This window comes from Phyllobates terribilis, unplaced genomic scaffold (genome assembly GCF_046119375.1).
Source record: "Phyllobates terribilis strain yellow unplaced genomic scaffold, ASM4611937v1 Scaffold_4__5_contigs__length_816908805, whole genome shotgun sequence".
NCBI lineage: Eukaryota > Metazoa > Chordata > Amphibia > Anura > Dendrobatidae > Phyllobates > Phyllobates terribilis.
This window is the reverse complement of record NW_027362764.1, coordinates 355,388,639-355,407,459: the sequence shown is the minus strand read 5'-3', so window position 1 is coordinate 355,407,459 and position 18,821 is coordinate 355,388,639. Positions and strand designations below refer to the sequence as shown.

Below are 18,821 nucleotides of genomic sequence, written 5' to 3'. Positions count from 1 at the left end.
TTCCTGAGAAGGAAATTTGGGATGGCTTTGCTTCTGGAACTGAGGGCAGTGCTAATACCATGGCGTCGTACCATAGTTTCCTGGAAATATGTAGGAGGCCAGCAAATTCCCACAGAAAAGTACCAGCAGTAATGTTTAGGGACACGTGCTTGTAGAAGGGGGAGACAATACCGGGAGAAATAGTGGCAGCTGGGGACCGAGCATGGACACGAGGCATGAGGTTGTGAAAAGCTTCCGCCTCCATGAACCTAAAAGGCCACATTTCAAGTGCAAGCAGCTGCTCAGAAATATGGAAGTTTAGTATTGCGGACTGTGGGTGGGTGGGTGCCTGGCTGCATACTTGCGCTTGCATTCCAAGTAACAGAAAACTAAGCAGATGGTGGTCTTTGTCATCATCATGGCCTCACCTCGGCACTATGAACTCTCCTGAAGGAGAAGTCAGGGCCCACTGGAGGAGTCTCCGGTTTTTTGGTGGGTCCGTCCATCCCTGCCGAGAAGCAGCCCTGGCTAAGAAAAGTGTTGGGGAAGGTTCACGGACACTCTATGGCTACTTTTTTAATGTGGATCAGACGTGCTTATGCATGTTATTTCTCAAACCGCATTGCAGATCAGGCCATTGCCCAACTCTGTAGTCATGAAATTAAATGCGCAAAGAAAGATGTTTGTGTGTCAAAGCACTACCGACAAGTGCGAGTTAATGTTGGACGGGCTGCCTTTGCTTCTGCAACAAGCTGCATTAGAGGACTTCCTGGGAGAAATAACACCCAGTGTAGATACTGTTTCCCTCTATGCCAGTCCTTTCACCGAGCTAAGGAATATGGCTGTGGTGAAATACAACTCAGCAAAAAAAAGCTGTGGACTGGCTCCGTACCGTCCCTGGCCACATTCACCTGTCCACGTGTTTGTAGTTAGGTGGTCCTTCCCAGTAAGTGCACTGGGGAGGGCACGGGTAATGTTGTGGGACCCGTACTTTTGAAAGGCGGAGACGATACCGGGAGAAATAGTGGCGGCTGGGGACCGAGTATGGACACCCAGCCGCCGCCGGCATGAGGTTATGAAAAGCTTCCGCCTCCACGAGCCTAAAAGGCCACATTTCAAGTGAAAGCAGCTTTAGAGGACTTCCTGGGAGAAATGACAGCTGGGTAGATATGGTTTCCCAAGTCCTTTCACCAAGCTAAAGAATATGGCTGTGGTGAAATACAACTCAGCAAAAAAATCTGTGGACTGGCTCCGCACTGTCCCTGGCCACATTCACCTGTCCACGTGTTTGTGGTTAGGCGAACCTTCCCAGTAAGTGCACTGGGGAGGGCATGGGTGATGTGATGGGACCAGTGCTTGTGGAAGGCAGAGACGATACCGGGAGAAATAGTGGAGGCTGGGGACCGAATATGGACACCCGGCCACTGCCAGCATGAGGTTACAAAAAGCTACCACCCCTAGGAGCCTAAAAGGCCACATTTCAAGTGAAAGCAGCTTTAGAGGACTTCCTGGGAGAAATGACAGCTGGGTAGGTATGGTGTCCCAAGTACTTCACCAAGCTAAAGAATATGGCTGTGGTGAAATACAACTCAGCAAAAAAAGCTGTGGACTGACTCTGTACCGTCCCTGGCCACATTCACCTGTCCCCGTGTTTGTGGTTAGGCGGTCCTTCCCAGTAAGTGCACTGGGGAGGTCACAGGTAATGTTGTCGGACCCGTGCTTGTGGAAGGCAGAGACGATACCGGGAGAAATAGTGGTGGCTGGGGACCGAATATGGACACCCGGCCGCTGCTGACATGAGGTTATGAAAAGCTTCCGCCTCTAGGAGCCTAAAAGGCCACATTTCAAGTGAAAGCAGCTTTAGAGGACATCCTGGGAGAAATGACAGCTGGGTAGATAGGGTTTCCCAAGTCCTTTCACCAAGCTAAAGAATATGGCTGTGGTAAAATACAACTCAGCAAAAAAAGCTGTGGACTGGCTCCGTACCATCCCTGGCCACATTCACCTGTCCCCTTGTTTTTGGTTAGGCGGTCGTTCCCAGTAAGTGCACTGGGGAGGGCACAGGTAATGTTGTGGGACCCGTGCTTATGGAAGGCGGAGACGATACCGGAGAAATAGCGGCGGCTGGGGACCGAGTATGGACACCCGGCCGCCGCCCTCATGAGGTTATGAAAAGCTTCCGCCTCCATGAGTATAAAAGTCCACATTTCAAGTGGAAGCAGCTTTAGATGACTTCCTGGGAGAAATGACAGCTGGGTAGATATGGTTTCCCAAATCCTTTGACCAAGCTCAAGAATATGGCTGTGGTGAAACACAACTCAGCAAAAAAGCTGTGGACTGGCTCCGTACCATCTCTGGCCACATTCACCTGTCCACGTGTTTGTGGTTAGGCGGTCCTTCCCAGTAAGTGCACTGTGGAGGGCTCGGGTAATGTTGTGGGACCCGTGCTTGTGGAAGGCGGAGACGATACCGGGAGAAATAGTGGCGGCTGGGGACCGAGTATGGATACCCGGTCTCTGCTGCCATAAATTTGTGGACAGCTTCTGCCTCCACGAGCCTAAAAGGCCACATTTCAAGTGCAAGCAGCTGTCAAAAATTCTGCAATATTATATTGCAGCCTGTGGGTGGGTGGCTGGCTGGCTGCATACTTTCGCTTGCCTTCCAAGGAATGGGGTAGGGAGAACTAAACGCTGCACTGGAACAAGGACATGGACGGTGATTGTTGCAAGTCTGCAACGACAGGTGCATGGCGGGAGGCATCTTCACATGCGCCAAGGATCACTTATGATGGGCACACTTTTAGGCAGTGACCTGGGAGTCAGAGATGCTTTCAGAAGTCTTCCCCATGCTGTTCCCGTGTCTTTTCAGCACTGTATGCATGTGTCTGATGATGTGTCAAACACCACATGGCCAGATAAGGTTGTAAAATGTTAAACTGACATTTCCCATTTGTCTTGGTTGAAAGCAATGCAAAAGTGCAAAAACGCATCAAAAACAAACATAGCCCAAGGTGTGGAGGAATATTTTTGGTTTTGGTTATTTATTTTGCCTTATATACAAGTCATTACCCTGGAAAGGATGTTCCTTAACATATTTCCCAGGAATATCCATTTTGGTTTTTGTATGTTTTATTGTGAGTCCGTAAAAGTGGCATAATACCTCTGACAACGTTGATGACAGCAGTGACCTGGGAGTCAGAAATGCTTCCAGGGGTCTTCCCCATGCTGCTCCCATGTCATTTGAGCACTGATCCCATCGATTTGGGCAATTTTTAGGCCCTCTGCAGACAGCTGGTCTATAGATATTGACCGTTTATCTGTCAGTCATTTTGATGGGTTTGCTATACATAGGTAATTGCCTGTGCCACTCAATGACCTGTACATTATTAACACCCCCATAACATAGGGAGGTGTAAGTCCTAACAACGGTGACAGACAATCTGTTGCACTTGTGGTCCTTGTGACCTTATAATTCTTGATATATTTTAGCCATATTAGTAAAAGTTACGTTTTAACTTTTGTTCACCACTTCTCTGTTGGGCTATATTAATATTAAGAGCTAGCAGAGCAAGAGCTAAATCCAGAGAATGGAGAGGGGCGGGTGGTGGACTAGTGAGAAGCAACGGCCTCAGCGTGTGTAGAAACCGTGCAGCAGCGACACTCGGCCGGTGTGGAGGTGGCGAAGGAGAATGAAGACAGTCCCAGTCCAAAAAGACAAAGACTATCAAATTCAGTCTTTGATTACACAGCACCATCGCCTGCACCATCACCGCCAATGCGACCATGGGAGATGTCATCAAATAGGCGGCCTACTTCGGCCCGACCCAATCAGCACCATTTCTCAGGGGAAAGATGCAACACTCCTGCGAGAAACAGAAGAAGCCCTCCGGTCAGGCGACAAAGAGGAAGAATTGATATTAAGTGGTTTCATCAATACCCTTTCGCTTCTGCAAGTTGATTCTCCATCTGGTGGGTTGGCTGTAGTGGAAGAGGTGTCAGTGCCCCATTATACTATTTCTACTCTGGTAAAATTGATGCCACTTTAGTGGTGTGTGCCTCTAATTTTTAGAAATGTGGAGACTCCAAGTTGGGTCTCCTTCATGTGTGTTTTATGTAGCAGTAGGGTCCCAGACTGGTAGGCCTGCAATTACTTTCAGTCAACTACCTTCTTTACTGTCATTACATTTTTCTAGCAATAGTAGTCTACGAAGCTGATGTTTGTGCCACCTGAGTGTGGCTGAGTAGAAATGCAGTTTGAGCTGTTGAATGAGGTATCAGGGCTCACAGCACAGTAGACCCATACTGGTCCCTCATCCACCTTGTCTTACTTTGAAGTTTATTTCAAAACTGTAAATTCTGGCCCAGACCCTGATACCTCATGCATAGCCCATGCCTGACTGCTGCTAGAAAAATGTAATGACAGTAAAGAAGGTAGTTGACTGAAAGTAATTGCAGGCCTACCGGTCTGGGTGGGTAAATTAATGCCACTCTTCCTGGTGTTTGCCCCTAATTTGAACTGTTTTGGAAGCTTTTGAATCGACCTGAAGGTGTTGTCTATGCGTTTGGTTTTGCCTCCTATTTGAATTCAATGGGGTTCAGATTAGTGTTGAGCCACCCCCGTAGTGTTCGAGTTCGGTTCGGTTCGTCGAACACCCGTGTGTTCGCCGAACTGTTCGTCGAACTGTTCGTCGAACACCTTCGAACACCGTTAAAACCAATGGCAGGCAAACAAAAACACATAGAAACACATAGAAAACACCTTCAAAGGTGTCCAAAAGCTGACAAACTGCTCAGAAGACACAACTAACACATGGAAAAGTGACAAGTACATATAGTCATGCGAAAAGAAAAGAGGTGGAGGAGTAAAAGGAGGGGGAGACACAGATATAGGCATGTCATGCCCTTCTAAAATCCAAAAAGTGAGAAGCCGAGACGGCCAGTCCGCTCCTGCCCGTGCCACCTCCGTGTCGCCGGGTTTGTGCCAGAGCCGCGGTGAACCCTGACGGCCAGCCCCCCTCTCCCAATACTGGTGCCTGTCCGCTGGTGGGTCAAGAGAGCCCCCCTGTGGTGGAGGCAGCTCTAAGCTTTTTAATTTAAATTGTCCCTCTAATTTGAATGAATACACTTTAAATCCATTTACAAGGATCTATTGGAGGGCAAGTCTCATGCCAGCAGCCGCGAAATTCCAGCTCCAGTAGCGTCCACTAAAGCTGCTGCAGTTAAAAAGCTTTTATAAGGATCGAGCTCGGCTGTCCACCGCAAGGCATCCTAGTGCCAGTCCCAGCCCCTATGCCTTGGGGTGCCTCCTGATGCTCTTCACTGAGTATCCCGTGGTCCCGAAGCATTTCCTTTGAAAAAATTAAGTGTCCAAACTACAGGTGGTGTAGCTTGCTTAACAGCCGGGATAATCCGCTGACTAGCAGACACTGCTACTAGGCACAAAGTATTTCCTGGGCTAGATGCAGTTAAAAATTTGTAAGTAGATACTCTCGTTGGATGCTGAGAAAGCATTCCATAGAGTCTCCTGGCACGCCATATATGATTCTCTTAAAAAGCTTGGGGTAGGGGTCTAGGGGACCCTTTTATAGCCAAAATCACGGCCCTGTATCACAATACGTCACCTAGGCTGAAGATAAATGGAACTGTAGCACCGAGGGCTCGGTTGCTACAGACGTATTGCACCTCACCCAGAGGTGTGATATCTCACTCTCAGATAAGGATGGAGTGTGGATCAGGACCCGACACCTGCATGCATTACACCACATTGCCGTGGGGCAGGGCGACCAATATGCCCCTGAGATGGGCACGACAGTCCCTGTCCCTGGCTGGAGTGGGGGGAGGGAACACTGAGGAAGGGGAACCCTGCAGTGCAGGAGCAGGGAGGAAGCAGTTCCTGGGTGCATTGAGAAGGGAGTATAAAAGGTGGGCACCATCTTAGTTCAGTGCAGAGAAGTCTGAGCAGAAGTGGCAGGGAGCAGGGGCTCTGCATGAGCTCTGCTCCGGAGGCGGGCCTAGTAACAGAGGCCCAGGCCTGCAAGAGGGAGAAGGAAGGAAGAGGAGCGGAGAAGGCTCCAGGAACGAGGAATGAAGGGATCCCAGGGGTGCGGACGGGCGAGTCGCCACCGCACGCCCGAATCCACCTGCGTGGAGGGGTCAGGCCAAAGGGGGAGACCGGTCCCCGAACTAGTGGAGGCAGGAAACGACCCTCAGCTAGAAACCGGAGGCTCTGACATTTTATGTGGCGCAGCCCCTTGCTCCACCCGCTAGGAAGGCACCACATAGGGTCAGGGAAACTGGCGCCAAGTTTACCAAGAGGAGGCCCGAGGTAGCCGGACAGAAGTGTTGGTAAGAAAGGCCAGACAAAGGACACACAAAGGGGGTCCTGTGAAGCGCTCCAAAGTTATCTGGGAGTTGTCTGAGCCCCTCACCTAGTGAGCACAGTACGACGTGGGCAGCCGTTACCTGCAGACGTGGTCTGGATAATAAGAACTGTGAGTAAAGGCCCTGAACTGCATCACTGACTCCGTGTCGTTACTGCTGCTGCCCTGCACCATCACCCCCATCCTCCGCATACACTGCCCTGAGGCTATACTCCTCCCGTGGGGAGTTATGCTACGCTCTGCTGCACCCACAACACCAGCCTTAGCGGTCTGCCCTGTAGCGGCGGTTCACTCTGACCGCAATCCACGGGTGGCGTAGTCGGACATTTAAACATCAAAACCACATAAATAGTTCCGCCACTGGTTTGACCGCCCTGAGCCACGGAACCGGATCGCCGCCACGAAGACTACAACCACCAGCATCCACCAAAAAGGGTCCGGCTCCGGGTGTCCCAAGGCCCAGGGGGTGCGTCAGAACATTTTCATCACCTTTCACAATCACCAATGGGACAAGGCAGGGATGTCCTCTGTCCCCTCTCTTATACATCCTAGTGACGGAGCACCTGCTCTCATCAATTCGCCATAACCCCAATATTAGGTGGATTGAGGTGGGAGGCACCGAGTACAAGTGCTCTCTATTTGCTGATGATGTCCTAGTATATATCACTCAATCACATATATCCATCCCTGCTGTTATGGCTGAAATAGATCACTTTGTTACATGGTAAAATTTTAAAATCAATGCAGCGAAGTCTGAGGCCCTCGATGTCTCCCTCCCTAAATCCATATAGGATTCCATCCAGTCCAACTTTCCCTTTGCCTGGCCCTCACAGGGTATCAAATACTTAGGAATTCCTATTCATAGAGACCTTTCCCATCTATGTTATCTTAATTTTGGGCCCTTTATTGAACAATTCCATACAGACCACGGTTGGCAAGTTAGAACTGTAAGATTCACTACGTGAACCACTGGTGTTTTGTGGAAAAGCACATGTACACCGCGTTCCAAATTATTATGCAAAAAGTGTTTAGGAGTGATAAGGGAAGAATTTGTTTGTTTGTCAGTTAAACTCATTGATGGTGATGTGTGTCAGGGCTCTTTATATCACTGTAAGCAATTGCAGACACCTGTGCTAATTAGTTTGGCAGGTGTGTCCAATGAAAGGCAAGACTACTTAAGAAGGCTCTCTCACATTATTAAGCAGCCTACATTTTCTGCCAAAATGGGAAAGAAAAAGGATGTGTCGGCTGCTGAGAAGCAACAAATTGTGGAGTGTTTAGGTCAAGGCATGACTACAATCAACATTGTGCGATGATCAGGATGAAGTGTCTTGGCAATCAAGAAGTATGTAGCTGATTCACAGTACACACGTGTGCGTGCTGATAAGGGCAAATTGAGGACTCTTTCCTACAGGCAATTACGTCAGGTTGAAAGAGCAGCGGCAAAAAAGCCTTGTCATAGCAGCAGACAAGTTTTTGAAGCTGCTTGTGCCTCCAACGTCCCCCGAACAACAAGATGCAGGGTCCTTCAGAGGTTTGCAGCTGTGCATACGCCATCCTGTCGACCTCCTCTATCCACTTCACACAAGCAGAAACGGCTCCAGTGGGCCAAACATTACATGAAGACTGATTTCAAAACTGTTTTGTTCACGGATGAGTGCCGTGCAGCGCTCGATGGTCCAGATGAATGGAGTGGAGGATGGCTGGTTGATGGACACACCACGCAAACACGGCTACAGCGCCAACAAGGAGGAGGTGGAGTAATGTTTTGGGCTGGAATCATGGGGAGAGAGATTGTCGGCCCCTTTAGGATCCCTGAAGGCGCTAAAGATGAACTCCATAATGTATGTGGATTTTCTCAAACAGCACTTCCTGCCATGGTTCAAAAGAAGAACCGTGTATTTCACAGCAAGATCATTTTTCTGCATGATAATGCACCATCTCATGCTGCACATAAAACATCTGCATCTCTGGCTGATATGGGCATAAAAGGGGACAAACTTATGGTGTGACCCCCATGCTCCCCTGACCTCTACCCCATTCAGAACCTTTGGAGCATCATTAAAAGGAGTGTCTATGATGGCGGGAGGCAGTTCACATCTAAGCAACAGCTCTGGGAGGGTATTCTGTCCTCATGCAAAACAATTGAAGCAGAAACCATCCAAAACCTGACAAATTCAATGGACGAGAGAGTTCAGAAGCTCCTTTCGAACAAGGGGTCCTATGTGAAAATGTAACATCACCTAGAATAAAGTTTTGAGTTGAAAACTGTTTGATTTCAGTTTCTAACAACCTGCTAATGCTTATAATTTCAAAAATGACCATTTTTTTGGTCTTTATTAAAATGAAAAGGTTGATCGAAAAGTTTGGGGGATCTAAGAGTGTGGCAACCCAGTAGTCATGATTACTTCGAATTCTGACAATATGAGGGTCATGCTGCAGGTAGTGCAGCAAGAAGGCACTTATGTGTCTTGCGCATCTCGGAGCCCCAAAATTATTTTCCGGGCTAGATGCAGCTAAAAATTATTTTTAATTTTAAATCTGGTGAAGCTTATTATAGATGGCCTAATAGGATCAGTGCTGCACACTGCTACAAAGCCCAAATTATTTTCCAGTCAAGATACAGATAAACATGATTAGTAATTTGAAAGCTTAAAACGGTTGGTAGGGTGATTTTAACCAATCATCAAGCTTTTACTCTCCCCAGGATGACACAGGGGTAGAAAAGTCGTTTCGGATCCATGATTTGTTCATCTTTATGAACGTGAGTCTGTCTACATTATCAGTGGAGAGCCGCGTGCGCTTATCTGTCAGCACACCACCAGCAGCGCTGAACACACGTTCAGACAGAACGCTGGCTGCGGGGCATGACAAGATCTCCAAGGCGTAAGTGGCTAGCTCCGGCCATTTATCCAGATTGGAAGCCCAAAAAGAGCAAGGGTCCAGTGACACAGTCGTGGCTTCAATGTTTACTTGGAGATACTCCTGTACCATCGTCTCTAGGCGTTGACTATGTGTCAGACTTCTTGTCTCCTGTGGCCTTGCAAAGGATGGGCTAAAAAAGTGGTGAAATGATTCCGCAAAATTGATGTTACCAGCAGATACTGTGGTTCTGTTACGGTTTGAGTGCTGAACACTTGACGGTCCCACGGTTGGCAAGTTGGAACTGTGAGATTCACTACGTGCACCACTGGTATTTTGTGGAAAAGCACATGTAAGATTCTGCAACAGTCTCTGCTGATACTCCTGCATGCGTGCATCCCTTTCTATGGCAGGAATAATTTCTGCAAATTTACTTTTGTACCGGGGATCTAACAGTGTGGCAACCCAGTAGTCAGGATTATTTCTAATTCTCACAATTCGAGGGTCATGTTGCAGGTAGTGCAGCAAGAAGGCACTCATGTGTGTTGCGCATCCAGGAGCACCAAGTCCCTGTTGTGTTGGTGGCGAGGTAACAATCATGCTTCCTTCCTCTGTCCTCTCCCCCCAACCTCGCACAACAGAAATGTGATCAAGGTCTCCCTCATCTGATGAGTCTTCCATCAGTTCGTCCTCCACTTCTTCCTGGGCTCCTGCACCTTCCTCACTAGTTTGGCTGCTACCATGCGCCCTGGTAAAATCATCTCCCCCACCCTCACATGCCTGCCGCCTTGGTGCTGCCGACCGTCTGGACCTTGCAGATGTTAGCCCTTCCGCATACAACTCCTCCTCCTCTACTTCCTCCACCTCCTCTTGTGCCACCACCTGACTCCGAATTCTGTTTAACATGTGCTCCAGCATATAAATCACCGGAATAGTCATGCTGATAATGGCATCGTCAGCACTAAACATCTTCGTCGCCATTTCAAAACTGTGCAGAAGGGTGCATAGGTCCCTGATCTGAGACCACTCCTCCAGCGTGATTTGCCCCACCTCTGAATCTCGTTGGCCCAGGCTATACGTCAGAACGTATTGCACCAGGGCTTGTCGGTGCTGCCACAGTCGCTGCAACATGTGCAGAGTTGAATTCCACCGGGTAGGCACATCGCATTTTAGCCGGTGAAGTGGCAGGCCCAACGACTTCTGTAGAGATGTAAGTCGCTGAGCTGCGGGATGCGAACGGCGGAAGTGAGCACACAGCGACCGTGCCCTCTGCAGAAGGCCATCTAGTCTGGGATAGTGGGCTAAAAATTGCTGGACAACCAGGTTCAACACGTGAGCCATACAAGGCACGTGTGTGACATTGCCCCGGCGAAGGGCCGCACCCAGGTTTGCAGCATTGTCGCACACGGCCTTCCCTGGTTTCAGGTCCAGTGGAGACAACCATTCATGAAATTGGTTCTCCAGAGCTGACCACAACTCCTTAGCTGTGTGACTCACATTTCCCAGACATTTCAATGTAAAAACCGTCTGATGACGTTGAGCCCTACTGCCAGCATAGTAAGGAGGTGTGCAGGATCCCTTCTGCGCAGTTAGAAAGCTTGTGGCATGACCAGACAGGCTTTGGGTGCAGGTGGAAGACCGAGAGGAGGTTGAGGAGGCAGAAGCAGTGGAGGAACTTTGACATAAAGAGGATTGACGCACAACTCGTGGGGACGGCAAGACTTGGACAGCAGCCCCTTGTCCTGCTGTCACCATAGTTACCCAGTGCCCAGTCAGCGACATGTAACGCCCCTGTCCATGCCTACTCGTCCAAGTGTCTGTGGTGAAATGCACCCTGTCACACACAGAGTTTCTCAAAGAAGCGGTGATGTTGTGTGCGACATGCTGGTGGAGCGCAGGCACACCTTTCTTTGAGAAGTAGTGCCGACTGGGCATCTGGTACTGGGGCACTGCGACGGACATAAGGTCTCGAAAATCCTCTGTGTCCACCAGGCGGAAAGGCAGCATTTCTGTAGCCAAGAGCTTGCAGATGGTGAAATTCAACCTCTTAGCTTTCTCATGGCTAGGAGGAAATGGTCTTTTACTTGTCCACATCTGAGGGACCGAGGGCTGGCTATTGTGCTTAGACGGGTTTGATAAGGGTGTCCCCGGCAAACTGCCGGTCTGTGAGGAAGATGCAGGCGGACATGTTAGGTTGCCTTGATCCAAAGGTGGTGCTATCGATGTCGGACAGCGCTCAAGACCAGCTGGTGTTACCACCTCCAAAGAAAATGATGACCTGCCAATCACGCTGGCTGTTGCGGGTAAAGAGGTGGCAGGTCTGCGCCCCAAAACAGGTGTGACTGCTGTCCCCCCAGTCACAGAGGATGAAGAGGCCGCGGATGCACAAGATATGGCAGACGGTGGTTGGCCCGGCCGGCTAGACCGCATTGTAGCACACTGAGCTTCCCACTGCAACTTATGCTTCATGTCCATGTGCCGGTTCATGCATGAAGTACTCAAACTATGTATTTTTTGGCCTCTACTTAGCTTTTGCTGACAAATGTTACAGATAACACGAGTTGGGTCATCTTTATCGATCTGAAAAAATGCACAGGCTATGCAAGGCTTAGCACCCATGCGACCTGAAGAGCCACCACGACTTGTGGTGAGAGGCAGAGTTGTGTTTGAGGATGCAGTTGTTGACGTGCTTCCAGTACTACGTCTCTGTCCAGGAAGGCGCAACCTGACCTCGTCGTCACTAGCATCTTCCTCCACCTCCTCTGCTGACCTCATCTCTTGGCTGACTGTGGGTTGACAGTAAGTGGGATCTCCGACCTCATCATCATCACCCTGTGCGTTATCACACCCGTCGTCCTCAGAGCCAACCTGTTCCTGCCCTGACAAAAAAATAAAGTTGTCGCTCCAATCAGGTATTTGAGTCTTATCATCGTCTTCCTCATTGTCTCCACCAACAGGAGTTACAGTTTGGGAATGAGGGTCTACATTATGGTCAGAACCTTCTGCGTCTGGTCCTGGATCCGACTCATAAAGATTCTGGGCATCAGTGCAGATCATTTCCTCGTCTGGATTCACAGAAGCGCTGGAGTCGACCTCTGATTCCCAGGCTATAGTATGAGTAAACAGCTCTGCAGACTCAACCATCTGTTCTACCTCATACTCAGACGGGCAGCTGGAGATTTGGGAGCTGTGAGGAAGCAAGTGCGATTTGGGTGACACCTTTGAGGACTGGAGTATTTGTGATGTTGAAGTTGATGTGGAGGAGAGCCCACTTAAAGGAGCACTTGATATCCGTTGAAGCACCTGCTGTTTTTGTGCCTCATCTGGAATTTGTAGCGATTGGCGTGGCCGTAAGAAAGGGATCTTATCACATTGTCCGCTAAAAGAAGTAGACATTTTAGTTTGGCTGGAAGATGGTCTTTCTTCTGCACCTACCCCACGGACACAACCTTTTTTCCCCTTCCCAACACGCCTATTCCCCTTTCCACCAGCAGCAGGCCTTTTTCCACTCATTTTGGTGGTTAACTAATTCACAACTCTGGAGTTGTTTGCACAAAAAAACAATGGATGGTAACCGAGCAGAGCTGAGTGGCCAAACTGTGGTATTAGGCCAAAACTATTGGCTGGGTTAGATGCAGAAAAAAATTATTTTTAATTTGCAACCTGATGGAGGTCAGTATAGATGGACTAATAGACCAAGTCCCACACACTGCTAGAAGCCCAAATATTTTTTCAGAGCTAGATGCAGAAAAAAATTATTTTTAATTTGCAACCTGATGGAGGTCAGTATAGATGGACTAATAGACCAAGTCCCACACACCGCTAGAAGCCCAAATATTTTTTCAGAGCTAGATGCAGAAAAAAATTATATTCAATTTGCAACCTGCTGGAGGTCAGTATAGAAGGACTAATAGAACAAGTCCCACACACTGCTAGAAGCCCAAATATTTTTTCAGAGCTAAATGAAGAAAACAATTATTTTTAATTTGCAACCTGATGGAGGTCAGTATAGATGGACTAATAGACCAAGTCCCACACACTGCTAGAAGCCCAAATATTTTTTCAGAGCTAGATGCAGAAAAAAATTATTTTTAATTTGCAACCTGATGGAGGTCAGTATAGATGGACTAATAGAACAAGTCCCACACGCTGCTAGAAGCCCAAATATTTTTTCAGAGATAAATGAAGGAAAAAATTATTTTTAATTTGCAACCTGATGGAGGTCAGTATAGATGGACTAATAGACCAAGTCCCACACACTGCTAGAAGCCCAAATATTTTTTCAGAGCTAGATGCAGAAAAAAATTATTTTTAATTTGCAACCTGATGGAGGTCAGTATAGATGGACTAATAGACCAAGTCCCACACACCGCTAGAAGCCCAAATATTTTTTCAGAGCTAGATGCAGAAAAAAATTATATTCAATTTGCAACCTGCTGGAGGTCAGTATAGAAGGACTAATAGAACAAGTCCCACACACTGCTAGAAGCCCAAATATTTTTTCAGAGCTAAATGAAGAAAAAAATTATTTTTAATTGCAACCTGATGGAGGTCAGTATAGATGGACTAATAGACCAAGTCCCACACACTGCTAGAAGCCCAAATATTTTTTCAGAGCTAGATGCAGAAAAAAATTATTTTTAATTTGCAACCTGATGGAGGTCAGTATAGATGGACTAATAGAACAAGTCCCACACGCTGCTAGAAGCCCAAATATTTTTTCAGAGATAAATGAAGAAAAAAAATATTTTTAATTTGCAACCTGATGGAGGTCAGTATAGATGGACTAATAGACCAAGTCCCACACACAGCTAGAAGCCCAAATATTTTTTCAGAGCTAGATGCAGAAAAAAATTATTTTTAATTTGCAACCTGATGGAGGTCAGTATAGATGGACTAATAGACCAAGTCCCACACACCGCTAGAAGCCCAAATATTTTTTCAGAGCTAGATGCAGAAAATTTTTTTATTCAATTTGCAACCTGATGGAGGTCAGTATAGATGGACTAATAGACCAAGTCCCACACACTGCTAGAAGCCCAAATATTTTTTCAGAGCTAGATGCAGAAAAAAATTATTTTTAATTTGCAACCTGATGGAGGTCAGTATAGATGGACTAATAGACCAAGTCCCACACACTGCTAGAAGCCCAAATAGTTTTTCAGAGCTAGATGCAGAAAAAAATTATTTTTAATTTGCAACCTGATGGAGGTCAGTATAGATGGACTAATAGACCAAGTCCCACACACTGCTAGAAGCCCAAATATTTTTTTAGAGCTAGATGCAGAAAAAAATTATTTTTAATTTGCAACCTGATGGAGGTCAGTATAGATGGACTAATAGACCAAGTCCCACACACTGCGAGAAGCCCAAATATTTTTTCAGAGCTAGATGCAGAAAAAAATTATTTTTAATTTGCAACCTGATGGAGGTCAGTATAGATGGACTAATAGACCAAGTCCCACACACCGCTAGAAGCCGAAATATTTTTTCAGAGCTAGATGCAGAAAAAAATTATATTCAATTTGCAACCTGCTGGAGGTCAGTATAGAAGGACTAATAGAACAAGTCCCACACACTGCTAGAAGCCCAAATATTTTTTCAGAGCTAAATGAAGAAAAAAATTATTTTTAATTTGCAACCTGATGGAGGTCAGTATAGATGGACTAATAGACCAAGTCCCACACACTGCTAGAAGCCCAAATATTTTTTCAGAGCTAGATGCAGAAAAAAATTATATTCAGTTTGCAACCTGATGGAGGTCAGTATAGATGGACTAATAGAATGATGCTATGCCCAAAAGATTTTACTTCACTAGGTGCAGTAAATAAATTGGTATTCTATACACAGGTGGTATATCTTGCAACACAGATAGGCTACTCCACTGACTAACACACTCGGCAATAGGCCAAAAAGGATTAGCTTTGCTAGATTCAGCCAAATGCTGTGAAAAAAACTTGCACAGCACTGGCACAGACCTGCCTGGCAAAAACTGATAGGAACTGATGTAACCTAGTCCTGAAAAGGACTCCAATTACAATTAGTCTTTACTCCCACAATCTATCTATTTAAGAGCACAGACCTGCCTGATAAAAGTCGTAGGAAATGCTGTAACCTAGTCCTTAAAAGGACTGCAATCACAACTATTCCCTACTCCCAAGCTATCTGTATATTTGTGCGAAAATTGGCTTGAAATTAACAAGGTATAGCGCACACAGCAACAGCGGTGCCGTCTAACACGCAGCTGCAGCAGTGAGAAAATGGTGGCGACGGGGAAAATGGCTTGGTCTTATAGGGCAAGGACATGTGACATACACTGCCAATCACACATGCCCTTGCTTGTGTGAAAAAAAGCACTTCGCTCCGTGTGTGCGCTGCTGATAGGCTGACAGATTGCACCTCCCCACTGCAAATGCGGGAAAGAGAAAAAAAAATGGAGATCTTCATTGTTCCTGCAGAGATCCATCCCCTGCCCCTCCCCCCGCCCCGCTGTACACTCAAACTGCGTATTAACATTAATTTTCATCATTACTGAGAAAAAATCCAGTTATGATTTTGGTGCACGAACAGTTATCGAACATAACCTCGAACAGCCGAATTTTTCTCAAATTGTTCGTGTTCGCCGACCGGCTCGAACACCGCCCAAAACAGCTCGAATTTGAGATTGGCGAACAGTTCGAGTAGAACAACGCTCATCTCTAGTTCAGATATGTTTGATGGGAAGTTCGCTGATCCATACCGAACTGATCCTTGAAAGGTTTGCTCATCTCTAGTTATAGTGCACATTGCACTACCTAATGCTGAAACGCAGTGATTTACTGTTATTTGCAATCTTTTTACTGTAACACACTTTTACAGGTTGTGTGTTTTAGTCACATAATGCATCAGGTATCCTAGAGTAGGCACGGTTGTCAGCATTTATATTGTATAAATAATTATAAATATTGTACTGTATTTATATCATAGTTTTTAGAGACTTTTCCTTTGAAATTTCTTGAATGCCTGTGTTTAATCTTTCAGGACATGTAACAATCACAAACTATTTATTGAATTATTATCCTGATTTGGACCTGGAGAAGAGAAATATTCATGGATTTACAGCATTAATGAAAGCATCAATTCAAGGCAGAACCGATTGTGTTCGAGCTTTAATGTTAGCTGGTAAGTGTTTTTAAATTTTATAAATTAATAACCAAAATTACTGACAAAAAAAAGTCCCATGCATTATTTCTGCATAACTACACTGACATCAACAAGTGTACAGAGAAATGCAACACAGCCCATACATTGTGAATATTGTGGAGTACAGACAGATGGATTTTAACAGATTTTTAATAACAATATTACTATGTGATTTAATATAGGAGTAAAATGTGTTCAATTAAAAAAAGAGAGCAATACTTCTTTATTTATGTGCAGATAATATATACTGCATGCATACCTCACTACATATATACAGTATATACATAGTGACATTGCAGTTGTGTGGGATCACCTTACTGGGGTAAAAGGTATGGTGTAATCTGCTTGTGGCACAAAAGGAGGACTGTGGAAGCCGCAACACGTGTAACCACTTAAGGACCGAGCCACTTTGTAGGTTAATAATTGGGCCTCATTTTTTAAATCTGACCACTGTTACTTTATGAGGTAATAACTCTGGAACGCTTCAATGGATCCCAGTGTTCTGAGTTTGGTTTTGCATGACATGTTGTGCTACATTATAGTGGTAAAATTTGTTCGATATGACTTGCATTTATTTGTGAAAATATCAGAAATTTGGCAAAAATTTGGAAAATTTCACAATTTTCAAACTTTTTAATTCTTATGCCCTTACACCAGAGTTAAGTCTTTACTTTACATCAGCACAATTTTTGAAACATCATTTTTTTTGTTAGTAAGTTATAATGGTTAAAAGTTGATCAGCAATTTCTCATTTTTCCAACAAAATTTACAAAACCATTTTTTTAGGGACCACATCACATTTGAAGTGACTCAAAACAACATTCAAGATGTTTATTAACCCTTCAAGTGCTTCACTGGAAATAATGCAATGTGGAATGAAAAAAATAACATTTTACTTTTTTTTACAAAAATTTTAATTTAGCCCCAATTTTTTTATTTTCACAAGGGTAACAGGAGAAAATGAACCGCAAAATTTGTTGTATAATTTCTCCTGATTACGCCAATACCCCATATGTGGAGGAAAACTACTGTTTGGGTGCATGGTAGGGCTCGGAAGGGAAAAAGCACCGTTTGACTTTTTGAATGCAAAAATACAAAAATAGCTGGAATTGAAAGCGGTTGCCATGACACATTTGTGTGGAAACCCCCCCATAAGTGACCCCATTTTGAAAACTAGACCCCTCATGGAATGTATCTAGATGTATGATGAGCACCTTGAACCCCCAGGTGCTTCGCAAAAGTTTATAATGTAGAGCTGTGAAAACAACAAAATCAAATTTTTCCCACAAAAATGTTCATTTAGACCTAAATTATTTATTTTCACAAGGGTCACAGTTGAAAATGCACCATACAATTTGTTGTGCAATTTCTCCTGAGTGCACCAATACCCCAAATGTGGTTGAAAACTACTTTTGAGGCACAGTGCAAAGCTCAGAAGGGAAAAGGCGCCATATTGGAGGTCAGATTTTGCTGGAATGGTTTGGGGTGCCATGTCTCATTGGCCGAGCCCCTGAGGTGTCAGTGACTCGCCCCCTGGGCCGTGGGGCACTCGGAACCGGGCTACTAGTGTACGGTGCTGATGGGGGTAGTAGTGGCAACCCGGTCCCGTGGCTCAGGGTGGCCAGACCAATATTGTGGCAGTCTCTGTATAAGTATAATGCAATGTCCGACTACGCCACCCGTGGATTGCGGTCAATAAGAACCGCCGCTGCTGAACCGACCTCTGAGGCTGATGTTGTGAGGGCAGCAGAGTGTAGTATAACTCCCCACGGGAGGAGTCTAGCCTCAGGGCAATGTGGAGCGATGATGGTGGTTGTGGTGCGGGGCATCCCAGTACTAGCAGTGCTGTACGCGGTGAGAAAGCACAGAGACAAGGTGTTGCAGTTCAGGTTCTTTACTCACAGTTCTCATTCAGGTCACTTGTGCACAGGTAGGACCGCCTGAGCCGTGCTGCGTCCACAAGGCAGGGGGCTCGATCAACCCCCAGGCAATAGCGGAGTGTGGCACAGGACTCCCTTCTATCCTTTCGTCAGCCATGCCCCACCAGTGACACTACGCCTGTCCAGCTGCCTCGGGTCTTCTCCTGGGAGGACTGGGTGCTCACTTCCCTGACCCTATGTGGTGTGCCTTCCTAGTAGGTGTAGTGAGGGGTCGCACCAGTAAATGATCACGACCACCGGTTCTTGGTTAAGGATTAGTCACCTCCACCAACTTGGGATCCGGTACCCTGTTCTGCCAACCCGTCACCCGCAATCTCCTGGGTCCTTAGGGTTCCTTCTGCCTTCGTGTCTCTGGGCCTCTCTTGGTGTTCTGTTCCTTCTTACTTTCCTTTCTGTTCTCCTCTCTTCTCTCGGGCCCCGGCCTCTACCCTAGGCCTGGCCCTGGAGCAGAGCTCCTGCAGAGCCTCTCCTCACAGACT

The 18,821-nt window shown here is 46.4% G+C and overlaps 1 protein-coding gene across 1 annotated transcript in view; it reads left to right on the top strand.

Moving 5' to 3' along the window:
- ANKRD33B (ankyrin repeat domain 33B) overlaps positions 1-18,821 on the top strand; it is a 536,215-nt gene that overhangs the window by 379,939 nt on the left and 137,455 nt on the right. The window contains exon 3 of the mRNA XM_073676928.1: positions 16,241-16,381. Within this exon, the coding sequence (XP_073533029.1) occupies positions 16,241-16,381 (141 nt within the window). The remainder of the gene's footprint in view (positions 1-16,240; positions 16,382-18,821) is intronic.